Source organism: Crocodylus siamensis, chromosome 2 (assembly GCF_052110815.1).
Source record: "Crocodylus siamensis isolate JL-2025a chromosome 2, ASM5211081v1, whole genome shotgun sequence".
NCBI lineage: Eukaryota > Metazoa > Chordata > Crocodylia > Crocodylidae > Crocodylus > Crocodylus siamensis.
Window position 1 is genome coordinate 67,984,485 of NC_143396.1, and position 25,376 is coordinate 68,009,860.

The window sequence follows — 25,376 nt, forward strand, 5'->3', positions numbered from 1 at the left end:
ATGGACAGTTGCTTTAAATGTGAAAGTTTGATTCATCCAATTCCCAAACCTAATTTTAAAAAATACCAGAAGATGAATGAGTGCATATGCAGCCTAAATCAGCGCTATGTAACACAGAAAACTAGTTCTCCTATTACCTACTCAATAGCTCATATATTATTACATCACAGTAATACTGGAGAAAAAGGAGGACTTTATGTTAGTTAGTCTCGTTTTCCAATGAAAGCCATGCCAAGAAAGAAAAGAAAGAAATTCCATGTCCATGTTCCTACAGATCACTGTAAAGCAATCTTTTTGAAGAAGTTATTGAATTCCATAAGAAGTCTTCTACTTAAAAACTTGGTAATCTGTTTTTTAAGTATTCCCTATCTCAAGAGATACCAGAGACACAGCTACATGTAGCAACTGGAAACATAAATGCTGCATTATTCGTACTGTTTCTTTTGTTGGAAGAGAAGGCTGTGCTAATTAGCACACACACTGACTATTCATGGAATTTGGTCTTCATCTCCAATTCCTTTTGCACTGTTTTTTCAGTGCTATCAGACATTCCTGAAACAAAAGTAACAAGCTCTTTTCTCACATTCATGCTACATGCTTGGAAGTAAAGTTAATCATACTTTAGTAATTAACTTGTAACCTTCAACGCCTAGCAGTTTGGATAAATAGTGCTGTAGCTTTAAACTCTGGAAGTTAAATTAGCATAGTGGAGGACAGCAGCATAAGGTCCAGCCCCTGAAAGCAGCTTCAGATACCTCGCCCAGAGTCATTGCAGAGTGACAGGCAGCACTGACAGGTCTCTGATGGGAGTTTCATCAACATGACAAAGCACATGGTCCTCTCTTTGCTCCTTGTTCTCGGTCTGGCAAGCTTATCTTCTGCAAATCGAAAACTTTTAGTGTTTCTGATTGATGGTTTTCGCTTTGACTACATCGATGATAATGAACTGAAGTCTCTGCTGGGCTTTAAAGAGATTGTGGAGAAGGGGGTGAAAGTGGATTACCTGACCCCTGACTTTCCTAGTCTGTCTTATCCAAATTATTACACACTGATGACTGGTGAGTACTTTACTTTTATTTGTTGTGAAGCTTTTAAAACCTGTCAGCTTGTTATGCTGAAGATAAGCTTGGGTCATTGGTTTTTGCCATGCAGAGGGATCAAAATACTGAAAATTAAGCTTTCAGCTACTCTATTGCCCCAAGTTAGGCTTAAAGGTATTACCAAATCAACTCTGAATTTCTATTAGAACAAGCTAAATACATGTCAGTTCTCTCCATTCCAAACTGTAATTTGGACCCATGCTGTCTAAAAACAGTGTTGCAGAACAGCTTGCAAAAAGTTTGCTTTTCACTAGCTCACCAGCTGTACAGTTACTGTTACTATTAGCTGTAGGTAGGGGCTTCCTCTCCTCTTTCACATTTTTCTTTTTTTGTATTTTCTCTGAGGTCTGATACATACAGGACCTGAATCAAACACTTTTTATGCTTGTCTGGAATATCTGTAATGCTTGAACTTTATTTTAACTATGCGCTTTTTTCTGGCACAGTTGGAAAATAAGAATAGATGAGAAACACATGGACGATAAACATACAAAGTGTACCCAGAGACTCAACTTAGGTGGTTACTAAATCCTAACATAAACCGTGGATGACTAAAGTAGGTCTTGTTTCTAAAAAGCAGATGTGTTTTTAGAAAGGTCTTTGTTAAATTACTTCTTGAACCAAGCTGATGCCCTGTGTTTTCAGTTAGATCACAAGAACTGATAGGACTTTCTTAACTTGATCCTAAATTTCTATATTAGTGAATTAATATGAAAAATCCTAGGTAATGATTCTTCTTTTTTGCATGTGCCCGTTATGCTGTTCCATTTTCTGATTGTCAAAGGAAGGCTTTAACAAAATATGTGGAATGCATGTGATTTTACAAGGCCTGTTCACTTTATTTCCATCATCTATTTAAAGGTTTATTTCTCTTTAACTTAACATGATGATTGATCTTTATGCAGTAATCAGTACAATAGGAAAGTTACTTCTGGAAAATAAACTCTGCTAAAACAATCAGAAATGAAGAATTATTGTGTCCAGGGTGTTGACTCTATCAAATATGATTTTTCCCCTCAGTTTCTCCCCAGACATCCCAACTAACTGGAGGCAGGGGGAAAAAAATCTGTTCTTTTCTGGATATGGTGTCCATAAAACAGTACAAAGCCTTCAGTTCATATACTACTTGTTGGAAAACAAATAGATGCCATTGTAAATCACAAAACTGACATCAGTTGTGCCTAGCTTGTTTTGAAACGCCTTAACTCTTTCCTTCCTACCTTGGGAGAAAATTCCCTTTTTGGTGCTCATCCTGGCTTAGAAACAGCACAGATTACTATATTTATTTGTCAATTCAAGTGGAAGGCAATGAAAAGCTTTTCTGGAAGGCAAATTCCATTACCGAATTTTAAGGCATAACTACACCATGGACATTTAATCATTCTTTAGATATATTTATTATATCTTTCATCTGTAATTTTAGCAAACCAAGTTAGCATTCACATCTGCAAAATCTGCATTTGCCTGAAGCTACTAACTGCCTCCAGGTAGTTCCACTCCAAATGGGCACCTAGGGCCCCCGCTGAAGCCTACCTCCTACCTGCAACACTATGTCCTGCCCTTTGTGCAGCCCAGTTTCCAACTTCAACGTCAGGCTCTGAGCAGGGCCCAGATGCACAGTGCTACTTAGTCCCACATATACAACCTAGCTACTAATTACTAGGCAGTACACCAGCTGTAATCTGTTATGCCACGTTGCACTCTATGTGTTGTCCAGTTAATATTGGTGTGTTGCAGTCCTTCAGTTCACTTCATTTCAGTGTAAAATTATGAGTACAAACTAATAACAACAATGGTTATTACACTTGCCTAGTAACATACTGTAAGTGTGTGAATGACTTGTTCAGCAGTCAGAACACAACAGGAAAACAACATAATGTTGGTAAGTGTGTGATATAGATTATTAGTTTAAAGAGGGCACCAGACAACTGCTTAATGCAATGAGATCTCTGATGTTCAGTCTGAGAAATTACTGTGATATGCAAATCTGCTGATGCCCCCTGCAATTGTTAAGAACCTACTGATATGAAATGTAACTCTTTAAAACAACCTAAACAACCTTGTTCATGCCACAGCTCTTGTATTTCATTCTCTATCAGATTTCTCTTGTTAAAGAGAATTGCACAAAAAGAGGATGTGGCCTTTTTAAAAGTTCAGCTGATACTGCCACTGATGCTGTTTGGTCAGCCTGATCCCTTAAGCCCCTGATTGGGAAGTTACAGTTACTATGAAAATTTATTTTAATTTCACTGGAGACTCTGAGCTCAGGTGAGAAATAAGTAGAAGTGTGAATAAACAACTGCAGTAAAGGGAGAGGCCTTACTTTTTGTACAAATACTCATAAAATGAATGAATGAAAACACGCAAAGAAAATGTCATACTGAAACAGAATGGTTTCTAAGTAAGTTATTTTCTGTTTTGTATAAAGTGGCAACAACTTTCTAACCTTTAGCACAAGAGCCAAACTGGAAATCTGCATTGTCTTGCAACTGGAAGGTGACTCGAGCCTGGGATTGCCAGGTGATGGATATCAGGAAATGTTCATGTCCAAGAAGATGGTGTTTTGGAGGGTTTTTCTGGGAAAAGCTGGATAATTTTAACATGGAAGTGGCTTACCAGGTACAGTAAAAGTTCTGTTAAGCGGCATCTTACAAGCCGGCATGCTCCACTAACTGGCATGCTGGCTTGTAGGATAAAGTGAAACCAGAAGTGCCCACCGTGGCACTTCCAGTTTCTCTGAGCCCCAGTGGCTCAGGGCAAAGCAGCCTGCGCTACTGAGCCCCCATGGCCTGAGGGCATAACAGACTGTTCAGGGCCTACCTCCCTGTCCTACAGGGCTCACAGAGCCCATGGGAGGGGCAGTGATACAGCGGCAGGGGTGGAGGGACATCCCAGCCACAGCTGGAAAAGCGGTGGCTGGGGCCACTCAATTAACTGGCATATTTTGTTATCCAGCATCCCCCATTCCCAGGGGGATGCTGGATAACACAGCTATTACTGTATAACCATGAGATGGATAATGGGAGAATGCTTACTGGTAAGAGGTAAATTTTTGAGATGCTCCATGTAATGGGTGCTTGTTGAGGGGGTTTCAGAGGTTGGTAACACAGAGACTGGGTAGATATGGGTGACACATGATGCTCTAAGGGTAATTCAGCTATACTGTGCAATTTTGTTTGCAAGCTAGAGGAGTTAAGGTCGCAAAATCATCTTGGATTTTTATCCTTTCTAAAGCCTATATTCATCCAAATTAATATTTTCTTTTCTCTGCCTTGTACCTGCATAAATCCTTCTGTCCAAAATAAATGGAATATTTATGATTCCACAACATTACCCCCTACCTCTGCCAGGTATTACTTCATAGCAGTTATGCAATATGCCTTGGAACAAGCTGCCCAAGCTAATAGCTTTGGGGTCTGATCACCTGGTCTAGAGACAGACATTACACATAAACCACTTGAAGTGATCAGAAACTGGTTTAAACCTGTAACAGAACAGATATTCAGTGTATGTAAACCAGTCTGAAAATGTCTGAAACTGGTTTGAGATAAACCTGGTTGAATGTAGTAACAGACTTAACTGATTTGGGTCAAACCATTTTATTCAATGCCTGTTCCAGACCCCTTCCTGGTTTAAGGTAAAGCAGAGTCCGCCAGCATTCTGGCACACTCTCTGGGCTGGCTGGGTGGGGCTCTCTGCTCCAGGGAACTGGGCTGGCCCCTCCCCTCTGCTCCCTGGCTACAGCTACAGCAGAGACTGCAGGTACAGCAGGGCCTGCCTGGCTTCCTCCTGCTCCCCTCCTCCCCCCTCACCACTCCCTGCTGAAGGCAGGGATTCCCCCTTCCTTCTGCCTTACACAGACACCTCAGCATTAGCTAGCATACCGCATGCTGGCTACGATCTGTGCCATGGCAGACAGGACAAAGGTTGACAGCACAGTGTCCGCTTAGGGCTTTTGGGAGCTAATCAACAGGTAGCACATAACATCCCTCCATTCCTTCCTTGTCAAAAGTAGTTTAAGAAGAGCTTGAACCAATGAGAGAAGCTTTGTTTTCTTAATGGGCTGATAAACACTGTGTTATGGGTGATTAACACTATTATCAACTCCCTACTGGGATGCTGAGGTGGGACTCCCCCAAACAGTGTGTCATACCAGAGCCTGGCCATGCCCTCCCTCAGCTTAGCACTCTTGAAGGGAAGGGAGGGTTGCTCTAGCACTCCCTGGCTTCTAGCCTGAGCCACTGCAGGCATGGAATGAAAAGGGAATGTCTATCCACCTCCAAATCAGTTCAAGCTTTGCAGGTTTAACCTGCAAAGATTGAATCAATTCAGGCTCAGGCTTGTTGAATGTGTCCTTAGCCAAATGGATCCAAAGGCTTATAGAAGGTGCTGAATATATAAGATGGCCTAAAGAAGTGGTTCTCAATGTTTTTAGACTCAAAGCACCCTTCGTTAGACTCAAGGCCTCTCTCAGAAAATGCCAGCTTTTTGTTTTCATTTATTTTTTGTGAATCAAGTTTGCACATCTAACAGTGTTAATATTGTGTAGCACCCTGTGGCACCCATGAAAGGATCTCAAGGCACCCCAGGGTACCATGGCACCCGGGTAAAGAATCACTGCTCCAAAAGGACCCCCATATCATAATGAGCATCTTCATGAACTCCCATTGAATTCACCAATGGCTTACTGCATGCAACACTTCATAGGGCCCCTTAAAATTTAGGTCAGTAAAAATAATTGATGGACAGTATCATATTTAGCTAGAAATTAAAACAGAATTGAATTTTTCAGGATTTCAAAAACAAAAATAGTCATTTTAGGCACATCATTATTTAGAACAATGTGGCAAACCAAGCTGCTCTAAAATATGACTTTCCAGAAAATAAATTTCTTTTAGCTTCCAGGGACAGGAGAGAGAACTCACTTATACGGATTTTAGCTGGTAGAAAGTTGTTGGAGGAGGATGAGGTGATACAGTAGAGTTTATAGACCTGTTGAAAGGTTTTGATCATAAATAATTGGTAGAAAGTGGCAAAGTCCTGTGAAACTTGTACATGCTGGAATATAGTGATTAAATAGGGATTTTTAAAATTAGGATTCAGAGCTGTAAAGTACCGAATTAAGAGAGAGTTTCTCCTACTTATCACTTAATAAGAAAATGATCCTGCCAGCCTCGCAAAGTCACCATTATATTGGTTTCAGTGTGCAAAGATGATGAGGCCATGATTTTATAGGGCTGTAGCATGATTCCATAACACACCAATCTCTGTTTTGGTTTCACTTATGAAGACAAGACCAGAATGCACAATTTGGTGGCCTGTTGAATATACAACCATTAGTATTTTTCTATGAGCTGACTAAATGTCACAATTATAACTCACCTTTCCTGTTTAACAATGCAATATGAAATTTTTAAGCTAGTTAAGAGAAACTTTTTAGCCTGCTTTCCAGTTGCCCTTTGCTCTCCCATCCTTGCAGTCTTCCTTCACATAGTTCATGCATTCTCATGTGTTTGTCATGTACTGTCAAAGGTCTTCTGATTTATAGCAGTTTCTGTTTTTAAGCAGGCCCAGTAGCTAACAGAGAAAACTTCCTATTTTGTGTTTCACAAAGAACAATATACAATACGAACTGGAATAAAAAGGCTGTGTAATTCCATCTTTGGGACTTCCTGTGAAATATAAACCATTAAAACTGTGTTTTCCTGATTTACAGCTGTAGCAAATATTACGCTTATTAACATAATGCAAGATATGTAAACATGTAGCATATTCTACACAAACTCGGCTAAAAGAATGGGGGATGAATATTAATTCACAATTAATGACACGTACAGTTTTTAGACTAGGATATTGCCCATCACATTTTTATGGGTTTTATTAGCCTGGATTATAATGAATGATTTGCTACTATGAAACTATAATGAATGATGGCAAAATCCAAACTCCAAACAGGAAGCAGCTTTTATCATTTTTAACTTCAGGGTGCTGAGACTGAAGATGAAGTTTTATATTCAGCTACTTGTTTTCCCCTATGATGAATCTAGAGCTAGGCCTACACAATAAACTTACCACCCCCATCAATGATGATTGATGTCCAGCACACTGTTGCTCTTTGCAGCATACTGCAACCTGGTCAGGCTGCCTCCTAAACCATGAACAATGTAGCAGCTGTCTTTGCCAAGTAATAGACAGGATATTTAGCAGGAAGTATGCTAACTGGCCCCACATCCACACAGACATGTACATTTGGTTCCCTGGGACAAGTAGCAGTGGCACACCTTGAGCTGCTGTTACTTGTCCCTGGGGAATGCCCATAACACGCACGCTTTGGCACGCAGCAAATTACCCCAGGGGGCCATAGGGGAGGCGGGGGTGCTGGCCCCGGCAGTCTTGCTGGGGGGCGTGGGGGCCTCCCAGGGCTGCAGCTGCAGGGATTCTGCCGGGCAGAGCCTGGCTACCAGCTGCAGTGTGGTTTCGGGTGGCCTGGCTCCACTTTTCAGTAGCGCACGCTGCCTCTGTGTGTGCGCTGCTCTATTTTTTGTTTTGTTGTTGTTGTTTTGCTTTTTAACAGTGAGTTTTTTTACCTCTGGATATCCTGTGGAAACTCATGGAAAAAACCTGTAGCAGCACACGCATGGGCAGCGTGCTCTTGCAGCATGGAGAACACTTCAGTGTGTGGTACGCGGCACTGCAGATGTATTTGCAGTGCCACATACCACTCAGCCACACTCATCTGGACGCACCCTAGGATGGCTAATTAGTTCAACCAAAGCGCTGCACAGAGGTGCCCAGGCTGCCACCTAAACTGGAAGCAGCACATCTGAAGTGTGGGGCGCTTCAATGTTCCACTCGTGGGAATGGTAGGATTAGTGGGGAGGCATAATAAGATGATGAGAGCAAGCAACATGGCTTCAACCACCTTGCCCTGACTTGGATGACTCACCTCCAAGGAGAGCCCTAGTTTATGCTATAGATTTCAGCTGGTAAAACTATGCTGGGTAAGGATGTGAAAAGTGCGATCCCTAATAAGCAGAAGTTCCTCATGTGCATGTATTAATTCCAGCAAAACTGGCCCATTACCAGTATATCTTGGTTAGCCTGCATAAAGATAGTTTCATTATAGTAGCACAAAGAGCAGTTTTGCCAGTATAGTTGTAAGCAGGCCAGGAGTTCTTAGCTGGTATGGTACACTGGCATGCGGTGATGATATGCCCCGCTACACTGCCAAATGTAGGGGGTTATGTAAGCAACTGCTTCCAGGATTAGTAAACTTTTTTGTGTATGCTGGAGGCAGTAACTCTCTCTAAGCCTCAGAGACTATGGGTTTGTGGCCCATTGCCTGCACTAGTTTAACTCCAGCTCCTTATTCCTATGTCCCCCAACGTGTTTACTGCTCTTTCTATTCCTACTGACCTTTTCAATCAAGCTTTTGCCACTCTCAGTAGTATCCCTTTCCCCTGTCCTCATGGGCAGATCCAGTATTTTGAAAAGGGGAGTGCAGACAGTGTGGCACATTATCACATAAAACATGAAACATTTTTCTCCAGTTAAAGGGAAACTAGATGCTTTACTAATATGCTGGGGATTAGCACTATATTATTCTGTTTCAGGTTAAAGCAAAAAAAAAATATAACTATTGGAATGTGCACACATTTGCTAGATTGTGCACAGTGTTTAAAAAACCAACAAACTAGGCAAAATTAATCAAAAGTTATTGCATCATTCATCTTGTCATCATTCTAGTTAAATGTGCATCTCATTCAGATTCATAAAACAAAATCTAGCCTTCTTGAGTGTCTTGAGAGTTCCTCCAAGACTTCACTGTCAGTCATTTCTACACCCGAGTTTATATTACTATACTGAAGCTAAGTTTTTTTTAGTTAGAGCTATAAAGTTTGCAGAAATAAGTATAGACATTTGGGAGGTTAAATTGGGTTCAAAATGGCTGCCTGATTTACACTTAGCTTGTCCTGGTGCCAACCTTACGCTTATAGACGCACTCTCAGTGACGGGCAATCAATTTACCTGCACTTGAACTTGTAATTCCATGCACAGAAACTGGTCTAAAAATCACAGAACCCAGTTTAAGATGAATATGGATCTATGTAGTACCAGATTTGCTCGATTTAGGTCAAACCAGTGCATGGCACTTCTGTCCACTTGCCCTGCGCAGCCCTGGGGAAAACCCAGCCACTGGCCCCAGCCCCAGGGCTGCTCTTTTTACTCCCCGCTTCCCACACACTGGTCTATTTTTTGTCCTTCTGGCCCCCTGCTCTCCCCCCCAGCCAGTGCTTTCAACCCCCATCTCACCAGCCACTCTGGTTGCAGCTGATTTTATCAGCATTCACCACTACCAGAGCCAAGCAAGTAAGTCCCAGTGGGGAGAGGGTTGGAGGGACAGGGATGTAGGTTTGCTGGAGAGGGGGGCCATCACCCCACTGTGGGTCATGCCTGCACCCCCAGCCTCACCTGTGGGTCCTACCTCTCCTTCTACCCCTCGTGTGTCTCACCTGCTCCTCCTCCCCCCCATGGGTCATGCCTGCAGAAGAAAGGAGAGTTTGAATAGTAGAACATCAAGATGATTAAAAAAAGATAGAGGGTTGATAACACCTGTAGACTGGAGAGAGAATAGCCTGAACTGGGGAGATGATAACGAGCAATGAAGTTAATTGACTCTCTCAGCACTGCCTAAATAGAAATTCAGCTGTACCTCCCAGATGTTGGTTTTAAAAATTGGGTTGAGCAGAAGTTAAAGGGGGTGAAACTGCACCGTGCTACTCTTTCCCCGACCCCCCAAATCCTCCCCGGTTGTATTTTTCTTCTCTATTTTAAACAGTCTTTTCATAGCATCTGAAGACATAGTTTGCTGCCTATCAAATCTCATGCCTTGGAATTAATCTGCCTGCTTTAACTTCTGCTTGAGTTCAGACTAACACAGCTAACCACCTCTAGCCCTCCTATAAAAGGTAAATGTTAAAACAAAGCTATAATTACATTGTTCAAAGAGCTATTAATGTTAGTGATGTTTTCCCTGACCTCATGGAGACTAATTGGTACTTATGAGAGGATGCTGACTATTATTTTGCTCACATAATGAATCTAGCACATGCCTCATTTCTGCTCCATGGCCAAAAACATCCGGCCTACAACTTGGTGTTAGAGAGAGTTCCAATTTCAATCTAGTCCCAGATGAAATTCTTGTAAATAGAAGACCCAGATAAATGTTTTATATTTTAAAGAAACACATGAAGTTATCAACTGAAGATATTTTTAACCACATAGTACCCTAGTGCTGTTTGTGACAGTGTATGAACTTCATACTTTCTAGGGAAGTGTTCTGTTCTCTGCACCACCCTTTTAAATCTCTTGGAAGACTCAATCTCAGGTGTCAGGGAATGTGGTGGGATCGTGGGTACACAGGTCCGGAACTGGGAGCCTTCGACATGCAGCTTGAAGATAGTGAAAGCAAAATCAACATTCAATAAAAAGAAAATAAATCTCCATGAATGGTCCTTGTCCAAGTTCAGAGAACTACAAAACAGTGAACAAAAAGCATAATTATTAATAAATACATTGGATTTTTGCATTTGGCTTGTACATTGGACTTCTCTTTTAATAATCAAGCTTGTTTAAAGGGATGTTTGCTTACAATGGTCCTGTTACTAACTAATACAAAACAATTACTGGACACTAAATCTGTCTACGTATTTATACACCCAGATATAAAAAGTAGACAACCATAATTTATGAGTGGAAAACATTTTGAGACTTGTATCCTCTCTAATCATAAGCACAGCAGCTCTGCATTTTTTGTGGAGACAAACATTGGATTAGTTTAAAAATGTGTTCCTTCATACAACAGCCAAAAAGCATGGATTTATCAGTGTAAGTGGTCAAGTGGATCTCCCTAAGGAATGTAGTTAAGAGCTCTCTTTCTTTTCCTTTTAACACAAGGTTTCCACTAGTGTTGCTGATCAGTGCTAAGCCGCTGATAATGCTCTTCTAGCTCAGCTTGATTTTTAGAAGGTCACAACAGAGCTGTAAAACCTTTGCCAACAAGCTCCCGTGGGACAACAAAATGTCTGTTCGCATTGTGCAGGTGCCAGGTTTTTGTTTCTTTTTTTTTTTTTGGCTGTGTGCCCATATATAACACGATGCCTCTTTCAGGTACAGCAGCCTCTCAATGAGCTTCCATAAGAGTGCTCTACTGGTTGGTTCTTCTGGGCTTCACTAGGCTCGGTGGCAGGCAGAACAGGGGCCCTTCAGGAAAGACCAAATCACCACAACATTTTCAACAGCCAACTTGACATTTTTAGGACAGCAACACCACAGCAATTTCTTCAGACTAGTGAATATGATGGCTATGATTTTATCTGCCTACATATTCCCCTCCCTAATGAATGGCAGGATGTTGCAAAATAGAAGCAAGATGTTGCCCAACAAAGTTCAAATTAACTGAAGGGGGAGGTTGGAAGAAAGGACTGCAGAATCTTCCCGAGCCCATTTAACACACTGCTCTTGAACATATTTTTCTTTTTGACTGAGTGGGACTCTGGTGATTCCTTGCTTTATACATGAGTATGAAAACCCTATTACAGTTGGTGCTACACAAAAAAGACCATGATACTAATACGGCATAGTGATAGGTTATTCTATGCAGTGCAGATCTATTGGCTCATTTATTTAGGACTATGCAGTGATGACCCTTCCATGTGCAAAATCATGGGGTTATAAGCAATATAAGGAACTATTTCAAAACAATGGTATTTGCTATTCTAACAGATACTAGGCAAAAATCCAGATGGTGTAGAGAAGAGCTATGCCCATGTCATGGATCACTGATTCAAACATCCCCAAACCAAGCAAGGTGAGGTGATATTCAGAGTCAGTGGGTCAGGGTTGGGCTGGGGTTTTTTTTCTGTTCTAGAGAGAAGCTTGAGGTCCAGTTATTTCTTTAATTGAAAGCCAACAAGCAAATATTTACTTTGCATCTGAACTGAGATGGGCATGGGTAAGTCCCTGATTCCCATTTGAACATCATGCATTGCATGTTAAATCAGACCAGAAGTGTGGATGTCCAGATCCAGATTTCACCCACTGAGGGATGGCAAGGTTCAGGTGGGATCAACTTCAAGGTTGTATATTTAGATTCCTAGATTTGTGTGAAAAAATAGTGCTACTGTATTTATCTAGTTCTTTGCAGCTAGAAATAATGGGAGAAATGGGGCTCTCTAACCACAGTTGGAAGAGGCACTGTGATCTGATGCATTAGGGCAGTGAACAGAGCTCCAACACCTGCACTCAGTTCTCAGGTTGTTCCCTAACCTTAGACAAGCCACTTCCAGCCTAGTCTCGTCTCATTGGATTATCCAGTTTAGAGAACTGGATCTCATCCTCTTTCATTATGTGTTATTACTGTGCCATGCACAACAAGACCTGATTTTTCACTTGAGGCTTTTTGGCACTACTGCAGATGATAAACAGTAATAAAAGAATTCCAGCAGCTCCATTTTGGCTGCATCAACAAGTAGAAATATGACGGGAAAAATCAGAAGTGTGCAGGCATGTTCAGGACTGGCTGTACTGAGCTTTTAAAAGCTCAAAAAATGTTTTTCAATTTGACTCAGGCTGAAAAGTAAAAAGCAGCCAGTTCTTCATCTGCATCAGTTCATGTACTTTCTAAACTGAGGGCATTTATCTCAGGACAAGCCAGTAGTACTAAGCTTAACTTCTGTAGGTCAGAGAAACCAAGGAACAAAACTAGAAAATAACAACATAGGAATTTCTTTTTGATCAGCTTACTAAATCATAGCAAGGAGAAAAAAAATCTACTATGTGCAGCCAATAAGGCTCCTTTTTAAACAATTTTCCCCCTTTTGTAAGAGGCAAGTCCAAAGTGGAATCTTGCCACTATTGAAGTCAATGCAAGTTTTGCAAATTACTTCAGTGGGGCCAGGATTTCATCCCTGGTTCTTAAGATGATTTAGATCAAACTGCTATACACCCAGAATACATTTCTCTGTAGTCCACTCTGGAATTCAGAAACTCCCTTAGGAGGTCTGCCATGATGGCAAAGGTCTCTGAAAAATCCTACATTAAGTGTTAGCAGCTGTTTAGACAGAGCTTTCACTTTTTCCTGGACTCCAAACAGACTGGGATATATGACCTGCATTATGCTATGATTGCATTATTCCTAGGCCTCTTCTTGCTCCATCCACATAGCAAAGGACTCAGAAGAGAACCACACCAGCTACAAAGAATCCTACCCTTATGCAAATTTAAATGAAAGTCACAAACAGTAGTTTGATTGCATCAGTACCTTACTTTGAGTGATAGCCAACATCTAGCTTTGACAATTGTTTTTCTGCTCTCTCATATGAAGAACTCCACATATCAATCTTGTCCTCCCCTCTTTTGTGTGTGTGTGTGTGTGTATGCATACACACATGAATATAAATAAAATACACATTCATATAAGGTTACTTCACAGATGCGTTACATTGTCTCCAGTATGCTGATTACCAGGAATCCTGGTTTTCTCTGTTTAAAAAAAAAATTACAAGTTCTGTGATTAAAAACCTCAAAATCTGATTAAAAATCCAAAATCCATGTTTTTGCACAATTGAAATAAAATGCCACATATATATAAAATATTATATATAGATACCAGTTGAAAACAATGTTTTATTGATATATTTATAATTTTAAAGCAGTTTGGAAGCCTACCAGTGCCTCAATCATTATAATAAAATACATTTTAAATACCTATAAATTTTGGCATTTGATTTTGTTTTATCATGGAAAATCAGAGCTTCCCCTGCTCCCTCCCCTGCCACTGCTTTGTGGCACTGAGCTGCCCTGGTATGCCATTGTCCCAAGCCACAGCCCCCCCAAGCCCTGCCAGTACCTCTCACTTCCAAGCCACAGCCCACCTATCCCCACCCCTCCAACACATCACCTATGGACACACTGTCCCCCCACATAGACTTACATGGAGAGCATTGTGGAAGCTGCTTTCCACCACGCTACCTGGCTGCCGTGTGCATGTGTGCGTATGCACATGCACATGGTGCCCCCTGCATCCCACCCCACCATTCCCAAGCAGCCCCTTGCAGGCTGCGACTCTACCAGCCTGCACAGGGAAACCCTTGGTTTCCCAAGTTTTCTCCTTTGAAGTAGAAAATCCTTATTCTTCTGCAGCAAACAGAAAACCCAGATCCCTGCTGATTACTATGCACAGTTCCACGTCTTATCTGCATCTCATCTGCCTTTTTCAGAGGGTCACTTACCTGTTGGAGACTGCAGATCAAATGAAGACCTGAGAGAGTGGCTATACCAGGGGTGGGCAAAATGCGGCCTGCAGGCCTGATATGGCCCGCTGGACCATTGTATCCAGCCCATGGGGCCCCAAAAATTAATTTTCTAAATTTTTTAATCTGCCCTTGGCTGCCTGTTATGTGGCCCTCAATGGCTTGCCAAAACTCAGTAAGCGGCCCTCTGCTCAAAATAATTGCCCACCCCTGGTCTAGACAATGTTGAAGAGGTATTTCCAGCAAGAAGAGATAGCAGAAATTATATAAGCACCCCGAATGAGAAAATGAACCAATTATTTGTTACATTAACCACTTGAATAGATACATGGTTGATCAGCTCCTAGCCAAGGCCAAAAGCACTTTGCTTCATCTGTGCTTGGTGAGAAACGTACCTTTCAGATGCAGAGGTGGAATGGTCATCACCAAGCAGAGAAGTGGGGAACGGGTGTTTAGGAGGGAATAGAATGGAAAGGTGCTGTAAAACATTTAACTGATTACATTTAAGCAATTTTGATGCTGGTGTAGATTGCTTGTAAAGCACAGCATTCTCCAAAAGTTTCCCCATATCCTAGGTGTCATGGGATGGGGTCCCTAAGGATAGCTGTGTTACCCCTAAGGACCCTCGACCATGCCAATTTGGCCTGATGGGCACCCTCTTTTCTTGCCCGCCACATCTTGATGTAATTGTAACATAGGGAGGCTGCTTTCATGTCCAGTTGGACACGGCCCTGATGGACTTCCCTGAACCGCGTGAGTTCCCGGACCCTTTGTGGGCTCCATTTCAAAATAGATATCTCAGAACACCCCAGGCTTATGGGCTATATGCGTGGCTCCAAACTGCCCCTTTGCCTTGCCCCAAGCTTCACAGATGGCACTGACATTGTCCAGTCTAGGCCCTGCTGTGATTTGGCCCCCTTGTCCTCTCTGGGCTCTCTGCGGCCCTGTCTCTGCACCCCAAAATGCCACGTCCTCACTGCAGTGGGCCTCCTCCTTCCCCAGATAGCCTCACCCAAACCACTGGTGTTATAAACAGCAAACAAAACATAAGCCCCTGGGCTATAACATAATACAGATCAGGCTGTGCTCTGACCCTTTAACAGAATCAGATTTTGTCCCTGGCACTAAGTGCGCAGTAGGCAAGGGTACCTGAGGAGATCATGGAGCCCTCTTAGCCCCAGGTGCAGCATATGAGGCAGTGGCAGCATCACAGGGCACTTCCTCCCTGGAGGCTCCTTCCCCTCTGGCTGCTAGTGGGGAAACTGCCTCCCTGGCCTCAGCCCTGGGGTTTATATATATGCCAGGCCCTGCTCCTTCTGGTCAGCTGGCCACTGGCAGGTGTGGGCCAACGATCAGACTCTGGCCGCCCTGGGAACCAGCAGCTGGGGTTGCCTGCTGCCTGCCCAGGCCCTCCCTGCAGCAGTTCCAGCCCTCAAAAGGAGCAGGACACCCCAGTGCCCTGTGACACCTAGCTGTGATGGACTACTGAAATATTGCCACTTACGGCTTTCACTGGACTGGGCTCTTAAATACCTTTGTGTGTATTGTTATGTCAGAGGCAAGATACTCCAGTCCAACAATTATGAATCCCATATGATATTTGGGTGCTGAGCTGCCTTGGAGTTCCCTGCAGCCATGTCTTTTAAAGAGAAGCTTCAAGATTAAAAAAAAAATCTTGAAATTAAAAATAAACCAGAAGCTCTGAGGAGGGAAAATTACTTGTATAATTAATTAAGTTGATGCATGGCAGTAAAGGGAATTAAAAAAAAAAAATCCTTCTGAAGGTCAAATGCACGCAATTTAAATGTGGTTCTGTACACATGATGATGTCTCTTAAAGAAAAAAGCATTATCAGGCTATTTTAGTTATGCTCGCTACACTTATTCTCACAATAATCAGAGCCTGTTATCTGGGTCCTTGCAATATCTGTGACTCACAGGCTAATGATGAAAATGTCTCACACATACATCAGTAGTTTCTTTTTAAGATGTGTAAATCGTGAACTTTTGGTGCAACTTAATCTTTAACATTTCCTTTTTAAAATCCCAGCTGGGGTTTAAATCTGAAAATATTTCATCCCCTGGTGATGCAAGGAAATTAAAGACACCTGTCAACAAATATGCCAACCCAGATTCTTTTGCTGCAAACAGGATTTACAAGGAACCTATCTGCTTGGCCAGAAAACCTCTAGTTCCTCACTTTCCTCCATTTGCAAATGTGACAAGCACTTGGCAAATACAGGAAGGCATCATTTCACCACCCGCTGAGTCTCTCTGCTACAGTTCCTGTAGAGCTGCATAGGTCGATGGTCTTCAGTACGCTCCTTTTATCTTGTTGTGGTAATATATTAGGCATAAGCAGAGCATTTGCAAGATACAACAAGGAAAATGTAAACTCAGCTAGTATATCTACACTTTAAAATTGGGCAATATAAACCCCATGGAAGGAGAGAGCTAACAGACAAACAACGTATCAGTTTCTAGCCAGGAACCAAAAACTATTCATACTCTAGAAATAGCTTCCAGCTAACTACATAACAAGCAATACCCTTCAGATCCCTCCTAAAACTCACTTCTTCAAAGTTAAAGTCCTGGTGCCAGATTTTTATTTTTAAATGCCTCCAACATGATTAATAGGGTGACTAGAATGACCAGCTGAGCACAACCCCATTGAAATTAATATCCGTTTAGTATGGCATTGTACATTAGACTGAGATCAGACAAGCAGCTTATTGGGAGGCAGCTGCCTTCAGGACTCCTATTACTGCACTTTACGCCAATATGGCTGTCTTAGGCAAATGGCTAACCCAGGATGGGCATGGGCAGACAAAAACCTTAACCTGTGTAACATACCAGTTGAGTTTTATTTCTGATTCTTTCATAGGTAATTCTCTAACAGTTGCCACAGTTTAACACTTTCATTATCTGTCAACTTGTTTACACTTGTTTAAAAATTAGTAGATCACACTGGTATAAACATATCATCTATCCAGGCTTTGAGAATCCTTGAAAAGCATGGCTCCTGCTATTCCTTTCGTAGTGCTGTCTGCTCAGTTCATATGTCTTCACTATTATCTATCATAATATCTCTCTCTCTATAGATTACAAGATCTTTTAAGCCAAGCAGGATCCTGCCTTCATTTAATTTGGTATATAAACATTCTGGTTTTGCCACCTGTGTGTATGTTGAGTGGTACTTTCCTACCGAAGTAGTTCAGGTATAAGCTGTAGAGCTGCTTGTCTGGCAAGGTAGAATCAAGCCCAAGACTGGAGACTAACAGACCTATTGCCTTGCTTCTGACTGTCACTAAAATTTCTTTGCCTTTTTTACTGGTCAAATTTTATACCTTGCTGCTAATATAATTAAGCAATCCATAATGTTCTAAATATTACACTAGAGTGAATGGAACCTCATAGCTGCTCCACCTCAGACCAAACAAAGGGAGAATATAATTTACCCAAACTGTACTCTGTTTGCTTGACTTTTATATTTTTCTGTTTTATACATTTTTAATGCTCTGCTGTTAACAAACTGCTTCCCTGCCTCCTCTTGTATTCTCTGCTTTTCATTCTGTGGGTACCTTAAATAGTCGCAGACTTGGCAGATGTCTTGTGTTCAGAAGAAACCAAACTTTAGCCAAACATCTGGCATCTGCAGCCACAGTAGTTTGTTTGTTTGGCCTCTGTGGTGCAGTATATGGATTATGTATATGGAGACAGAGAGGATCTATAAGAAGTAACAAGGTCTACTGTGGGGCTGGAAAACAGAAGCCGCCTGAACTCCAATCCTGGCTCTGCAGCTGACTTATCTTTGTGGCCTTGGTGAGTTCTGAGTATTAATATAGAAGAAAAATCTAAGCACCCGCCTTTCTCTTGTAGGTCGCCATTGTGAAGTTCATCAAATGATTGGAAACTACATGTGGGATCCAAAAACAAACACCTCTTTTGATATTGGTGTGAATAAAGACAGCCTGTTACCCCTTTGGTGGAATGGATCGGAGCCTTTGTGGGTCACCATGATGAAAGCAAAGAAGAAAGTGTCTATGTATTACTGGCCTGGTTGGTATCTGTAAATGCAGCGCCTCAGAAATCACTGCCAATTTAATGTTACATCTTTAAATCTTTGGGCAGACACCCCTGCCCTCCTCCCCGGAAGGATAGCTCTAGCATAATACTGCAGTTATGAAATATAAACAGCAGTATGATACTTGTGTATCCTTAAACCATCTACATTTAATAATTCTATTTCTCATTTTCGCAGGTTTGTTACAGCTTGCATAAAATAATGTCAAATAGTTAATGGTTTAGCTTATCCAAAAGAAAGGAAATAAATGAACCTTTAACCTTAGGAAGCATTATACAGTTTCCCTAGGAAGTGCACACAGTCTGCAGAATAAAAATAAGGACTTTTTTCATTGCTCTTTTCGTCTCTGTTAGATGCCCCACTGTTTCTAGTTTTAGCTATTCCTTTTGAAAGCCTTGGCTTTTGTCCATAGAAGTCAGGCATTTACTTTTCTTTCTTTATTTAGTATTAGCCTACTGTGCTCCCACTGAAGACAATGGAACTGTATAACAAGTACTTTATTACAAACAATTAGGCTGTACAGTTAACCCAATACACAGAAAAAACATTTCATATATGCAACATGACTGAGTTTTACCTGTGTAAAGGGAAATTGTGTATATGCAAGGAAACTCGCTTTCATTTCTCACTTCTCAGCATTTTAGCTCTCAAGTCTAAGCACTGTATTAACATAGTTTCTTTTATATCTAATCGTGTACTAGAGGATCACACAACAGAATGACAGCGTTGGATAGATCCACTGTTGATGGGCACAGCAGGGGCAGCTGGCCCATTTCTTCAGGCTCTCTGCCAATCTGTCTCATTCATCCCATCACACATGTGCCCAGTCACGTCTTCCCAGTACAATGCTGTGAATAACAGTCAGTGCAAAACACTACAGTGCTTAGGAATGGAAAGAAATTGCAGAACAAGACGGTCTGTGGTCAGACAGTCAGAGGAACTTGCCACATCACTGCTGAGTAAAGCAGGGAGTGAAGTATTGAAATATTGCTCTGTAGGTCCAGTTTATACTTTACACTGGAACATTTCTCGGAATGTATCCCCAAAAAGTATATTCACAGGGGAGTAATCTATTGAATGGAAACAAAAACAATCGGTTTCTACAGAAACTGCTCTGAATAGAATGTAATAATTTCCAGTGAATCTTATAGATAAAACTCAACCATGAAATTCCATAAGAAAGTCCAGTTTTTGAGTGTAGTTCCTGAAAGAAAGGTGTATAGTGGGCCATATGTATGGTGGGTATAATGTATGCCCTAAAGTACTTTACCTATGGCATAATTTGCTTGACACATTGGGTGATAACCTGGCTGTATGAAAGCCAATGGTGATGTCTCAGCCATCTATATCCCTCAGAGCAGGAACCTCAAATGGAATTATTCCAGTTTTACAAAGCAAGCAAGCGTAGGCTTAAGCTTAAGTAAATAATTAACTACTGTTAAACCATAAACTTTACTTAGGATGGATAACTGATAGGATTCTACAGAAATGTAATTGAAATCTTTCCAAATATAACTGAATTTGATGGAATGAGATTTTTTTTTTCTGTTACTGTTGTTGAACCATTATATGGAATTCCACAGGAGGGAAGTAACTTTCTTTTAAAAAAATACATAACAAGCTATGAAGTCTTATTAAATTATAGAAGGAAAAAACATTCAGAAAGAGGAGACAAAGGCAGGCTGAAAAAGAAGAGTGATGGTCTAAAAAAGCGCATGAGTCTAAAAATGAATATCCCAGAGAGTGGTGGTAGATGGGTCATTTTCGACCTGGAGGCATGTGGGCAGTGGGGTCCCCCAGGGCTCAGTCCTTGGGCCCGCACTGTTCAACATCTTCATCAGTGACTTGGATGAAGGGGTGAAAAGGTCTTTGTTCAAATTTGCAGATGACGCTAAGATGTGGGGAGAGGTGGGCATGCTAGAAGGGTGCAATTGGATCTGGACAGGTTACAGAGGTGGGTGGTTGAGAACAGGATGGGTTTCAACACTGACAAGTGCAGGGTTCTGCACCTAGGGAGAAAGAACCAGCAGCATACCTACAGTCTGGGGGAGGGGACTCCCTTCTCATCAGCACAGAGGCAGAAAAAGATCCTGGAGTCATTATAGACTCCAAGATGAACATGGGCCAGCAATGTGGGGACACAGTCAGTAAGGGTAACCGCACCTTGTCATGCATCCATAGATGCATCATGAGCAGATCCAAGGAAGTGATCCTCCACATCTATATGACATTGGTCAGGCCGCAGTTGGAGTACTGTGTCAAGTTCTGGGCACCGCACTTCAGGAGGGATGTGGATAGTGTCAAGAGGGTTCAGAGGAGGGCCACTTGCATGATCAGGGGGCAGCAGGGCAGGCCCTATGAGCGGAGGCTACGGGACCTGAACCTGTTCAGCCTCCACAAGAGAAGGCTGAGAGGGGATCTGGTGGCCATCTACAAACTGGTCAAGGGAGACCAGCAGGCAACGAGAGTCCCTGTTCCCCCGAGCACTACTGGGAGTAATAAGGAACAACAGCCGTAAGTTGATGAAGAGTAGATTCAAGCCAGATATCAGGAGGCACTGCTTCACAGTCACGGTGGCTAGGATCTGGAACCAACTTCCAAGGGAAGTGGTGCTCACCCCTACCCTGGGGTTTTTAAAAGGAGGCTAGATAGACATCTAGCTGGGGTTGTTTGACCCCAGCATCCTTTCTTGCACATGGCAGGGGGTTGGACTTGATGATGTGCTCAGGTCCCTTCCAACCCTACCAACTATGAAACTATTCAAGATTATGTAGCTGTTTGCTTATGTGTATGTTATCAATGCATGGGACACAACATGGGACAGTTAAAACAACATGGGACAGCTTTGGTTAGCTGTGAATCTTATGAATTCATTACAGGGTGTAACCACTAACCAGGCAATGTTTGGGAAGCTGCAGTAGGTCTTGTCTGCATCACAACAGTGGCTGGTCCCAGAATCTGGGGGTTGAACATGTTCTGAAGTCCAAGGGCATATTCCAAACTGGAAATGAGTCAGTGAGGCAGCTGTGGACTTGCCATTTTGTGTCTGCTTTCAAGTATTCAGTCTCTGGTGGGTCAGACAGCTGGTTGTAGGGATGAGCCATGAGCAACTTCACCAAAGCATACTCAACAGGAGTGCACCTGAGGAGTTAGCTGGGTGGGCCAGGAGAAGGCATGCTCAAACCCCCTAAATCCAGGACCTGCTATTGCAGCTATACACCATAGTGCCAGAAAGGCAGGGCCTCATTTATTGCAGTTAGAGCTAGAAGGCACTACGGGCATTTATACACATGCTCTTGGAGTGTGTATGTGTGGGGGGGAGAGGGGGCGTTAATTAGAGCAGCTCCAAGATCCACTCTAAATGAAGCAATTAATCAAGTCTGCTCTGCCTTGCTGCAGGTGTATAAGCACCCTATTTGCCTTTTCACCAACAATTTGGACTACAGTCCACACAGACACATTCCTGCATATATCATATGTATGCTCCATGTGTCATGCAGTTAGCTCCTAGGGGAGCTTACATCATTACACTTTCCATATCAGAACCAACCAGTTTTAAAGGTGCAGTGAATTTTCAATCTAAACTCTTCAGCATGACCCCCTTTCATATTTTCCTGTGTTATATATGCAGCTCAGTGCCTAAGAGAAACCAGTCTTAAAACAGGCAGTTATGGGCATAGAAAGCAGAAAAAGTCTTTGCTGTGAATGATTATCTGTTACAGCTTTATTGGTAAAGATGACAAATATAACAAAGCTAAAATGCAAACATAATATATCAGTAGTTCCAGTTCTGGAAACACAGAAGCAAAACATCATTACCAAAAGGACTCCTAATTGCTGTTTGTGGTAAAACATTAGTGTTCTAAGCATTTGGTTTTATAGGAACATTTGCTTCTTTTTAATCACTACTAAACAAAGGGGTCTGTTTCAGAGATGAATACACAATATTTAAAAAGCATTTTCTGTTCTCCCAGCCTCCATTCATAGCAATAAACCAATCAACCTTGAAATGCCTCACAATCGAGTGATATACTATAAGTTATAAAGCATTTGAGTTGAAATGTACAGTCTCATATTCTCTGTATAGCATTTGACAGCACTGACGCTGCAATGAACAATATAGCATTTCAAAGGAATACTATTACATTTTAGCTGAAACCTCAATCTGAGTAGTAAGAGAAAAAATTTCCCTGAGTGTTCTTGAGATGAAACTAACTAAGTTTATGAAAAAGATTATGTGATATAGTATCATAGGAAAGTAGGGCTTGAAGGATCTCACAAGGTCATCTAGTCCAACCCCTAGATCAATGCAGGATCATCCCTGATTAAACCAACTCATCCAAGTGTCTGTCCAACCTGCTCTTGAAAATTTCCAAGGATGTAGACTCCACAATTTCTCTGAGGCTAGGGACAGACATTATACATAAACCAGTTTAAGGGATCAGAAACTGGCTTAACCCTGTAACAGAACAGAAGTTCAGTGCACATAAACCAGTTTCAAAATGGTTTGAGATAAACCTGGTTGAATATAGTATTAGATGTAACTGATTGAGCTCAAACTGGTTTATGCAAATTTTGTCCCAGACCCCTTCCTGGTTTAAGTTAAACCAGAGTCCCCCAGCATCCCAGCATGCTCTGCAGCCCTGGGCTGGGCTGTGCTGTCTGCTCCAGTGGAGCAGGGCTGGCTCCACCCCTCTGCTTCTGGGCCAGAGCAAGGACAGGCGAGGTGGGGTCCTGGCCAGACCTGGGCCATGGAAGGGAGCAGGGCAGAGGTTCATTTCCCCACCTCTCTCCCCTGTCCCACCAGCATAGACCTACATTTCTACACTGGCTGCTCCAGCAGCGGGGGCATGGCCAGCCCTGGTAGTAGCCTGGATTGAACTGGCCAGGGAGGGGGTTGAATTCCTCCCTCCCTGTCCCACAGACCTGAACCAGGGTCTGCTGGGCACTCCAGCCTTGCTGCTGCAGTGGCAGGGGTGTGGCCAGATGCCAGTTGGTATGGCTGCCTTAGGTGGGGAAGGCAGGGAGGGGTGTTATTCCCCCCTCTACCCCTGGAAGACCACATTGGGGTCTTCCTGCCTCAAACATTGCTCACCCCCTGCATGGGGCAAGCAGCAATATAAGCCCCCTCCTGCTCCATCTGCCAGACACTGGAGGGAGAGGAGTTATTTCCCCCTCTTGACCCCTGGCCTAAGAGGCCATGCCAGCTGGGGTCTGGTCATGCCCCCACCCTACTGCTGGAGTACCAAGGGGGCAGGGCCCTTGATGAGGGCAGCAGCCCATGCCATGGTGTCTCGGGAGCACAAGCCTTTTCCCAGCAGGGAGGCTGAGAGCAGGGGGTCAGAGCTGCCATGGACTGTGCAGAGTGAGTGGCAAAACTGGGACTCAGAGGGGGCCATAGCACCTTAAACCTCCCTAGCACCACGACTGCTGCTCCCCCTGCATAGTCCGCAACAGCTTTCCCCACCCTGCACTGTGACCCCCCTCCCCACTAGAAAGAGGCTCGTGCTCTGGGGCTCCATGACAGGGGATGCTGCCCCCGTCATGACTGCTCCCCCATCACCACTCCAGTGGCAGGGGCAGGGCATAGCCAGATCCCAGCTGGCAGGGCCCCTTAGGCAGCGGGGCAGGAAAGGAGGCTCTGCCTTCCTTCCCTCCAGTGTCTGGTGGAGGGGATAGGAGGGGGCTCATCCCACAGCTCACCCCATGCGGAAATCAAGTGGAGATGGCGGCCATGGCAGGCAGACCCCAGAGCAGTCCCCTACGGGCAGGGGGGGGAAATAACCAGTTAGCAAAACCATGGCAGGTGCTGCTGGTCCCATAAAGGGCCCTTCCTCCTTGGTGCTCTAGGACTGTTGGGGAGGGATGGCCTCCACCTCACCTGGAAAGGGAAGAAGCTCTTCTCAGCCAGAATGGCTGACCTTCTTGACAGGGCTTTAAACTGAGACTGCTGGGGGACAGGCAGTCTACTAATAGTTCTAGCCTGGGTCATGTCAGCTGCACTGCCAATAAATTGGGCAGCCTAAGGAATCCTGCTCTGGCAGCAGCCCAAGGAAAGGTCCCTCTTAACTCCTGAGGGAAGCATTGGGCTTGTCATGGCAGACATAACTACCTGTACACAAACACCAGGAGCTTGGGAAACAAGCATGAGGAACTGGCCTTTCTCCTATGTGATAATGACTACGACCTTATAGGAATTATGGAGACCTGGTGGGACCCCCACCTGTAATTGATCTGTGGCAATAGAGGGTTACACCTCGTATAGGAGAGATTGTGTGGGGAAGAGGGGTGGGGGTGTTGCTCTTTACATCAAAGATCAGCTTGCCTCCCTGCAGATTGAGTTTCCAAACCAGGAAGGGCATCTTGAGACCCTCTGAGTCAAGATACAAGGAGAACATGGGGAGGGTGACTTACTTGTAGGAGTCTCCTATAGACCCCCCCACTAAGAGGAAGACTTAGATCAGAAATTCACCAGGGAACTGGTCAAAGCCACACACTCCCAGTGCTTGATCATCATGGGGGACTTCAACTTCCCTGACATTTCTTGGGATGAGCGCTTGGCCAAATCTGACAGGTCACGTAGCTTTCTCACATGCATCAATAACCTCTACCTAACCCAGGAGGTCTATGGGCCTACTGGGGAAAAGCATTGCTTGATCTGGTCCTGGCCAAAAGGGAGGACCTGGTGAGCGACCTGCGAATTGAGGGAAAGCTTGGTGACAACCATGAATTGGTCACTTTCTTAGTTCATCGAAAAGCAGGCAAACCCCTAAGTAAAACAAAAGTCCTTAACTTTGGGAAGGCCGACTTCTGCAAACTGAGAGAACTTGTCAGTCAGGCAATCAGAGGTTGTAAACCCTCAGAAAAGGGAGTACATGAG

General features: G+C 43.2%; 1 protein-coding gene across 1 annotated transcript in view; it reads left to right on the top strand.

Annotated features, from left to right (window-relative positions):
- Positions 1–466: 466 nt before the first annotated feature.
- ENPP6 (ectonucleotide pyrophosphatase/phosphodiesterase 6) overlaps positions 467–25,376 on the top strand; it is a 63,971-nt gene continuing 39,061 nt past the window's right edge. Inside the window, exons 1-2 of the mRNA XM_090036114.1 lie at positions 467–1,058; positions 18,292–18,471. Of these exons, the coding sequence (XP_089892240.1) occupies positions 821–1,058; positions 18,292–18,471 (418 nt within the window). The 5' untranslated portion in view covers positions 467–820. The remainder of the gene's footprint in view (positions 1,059–18,291; positions 18,472–25,376) is intronic.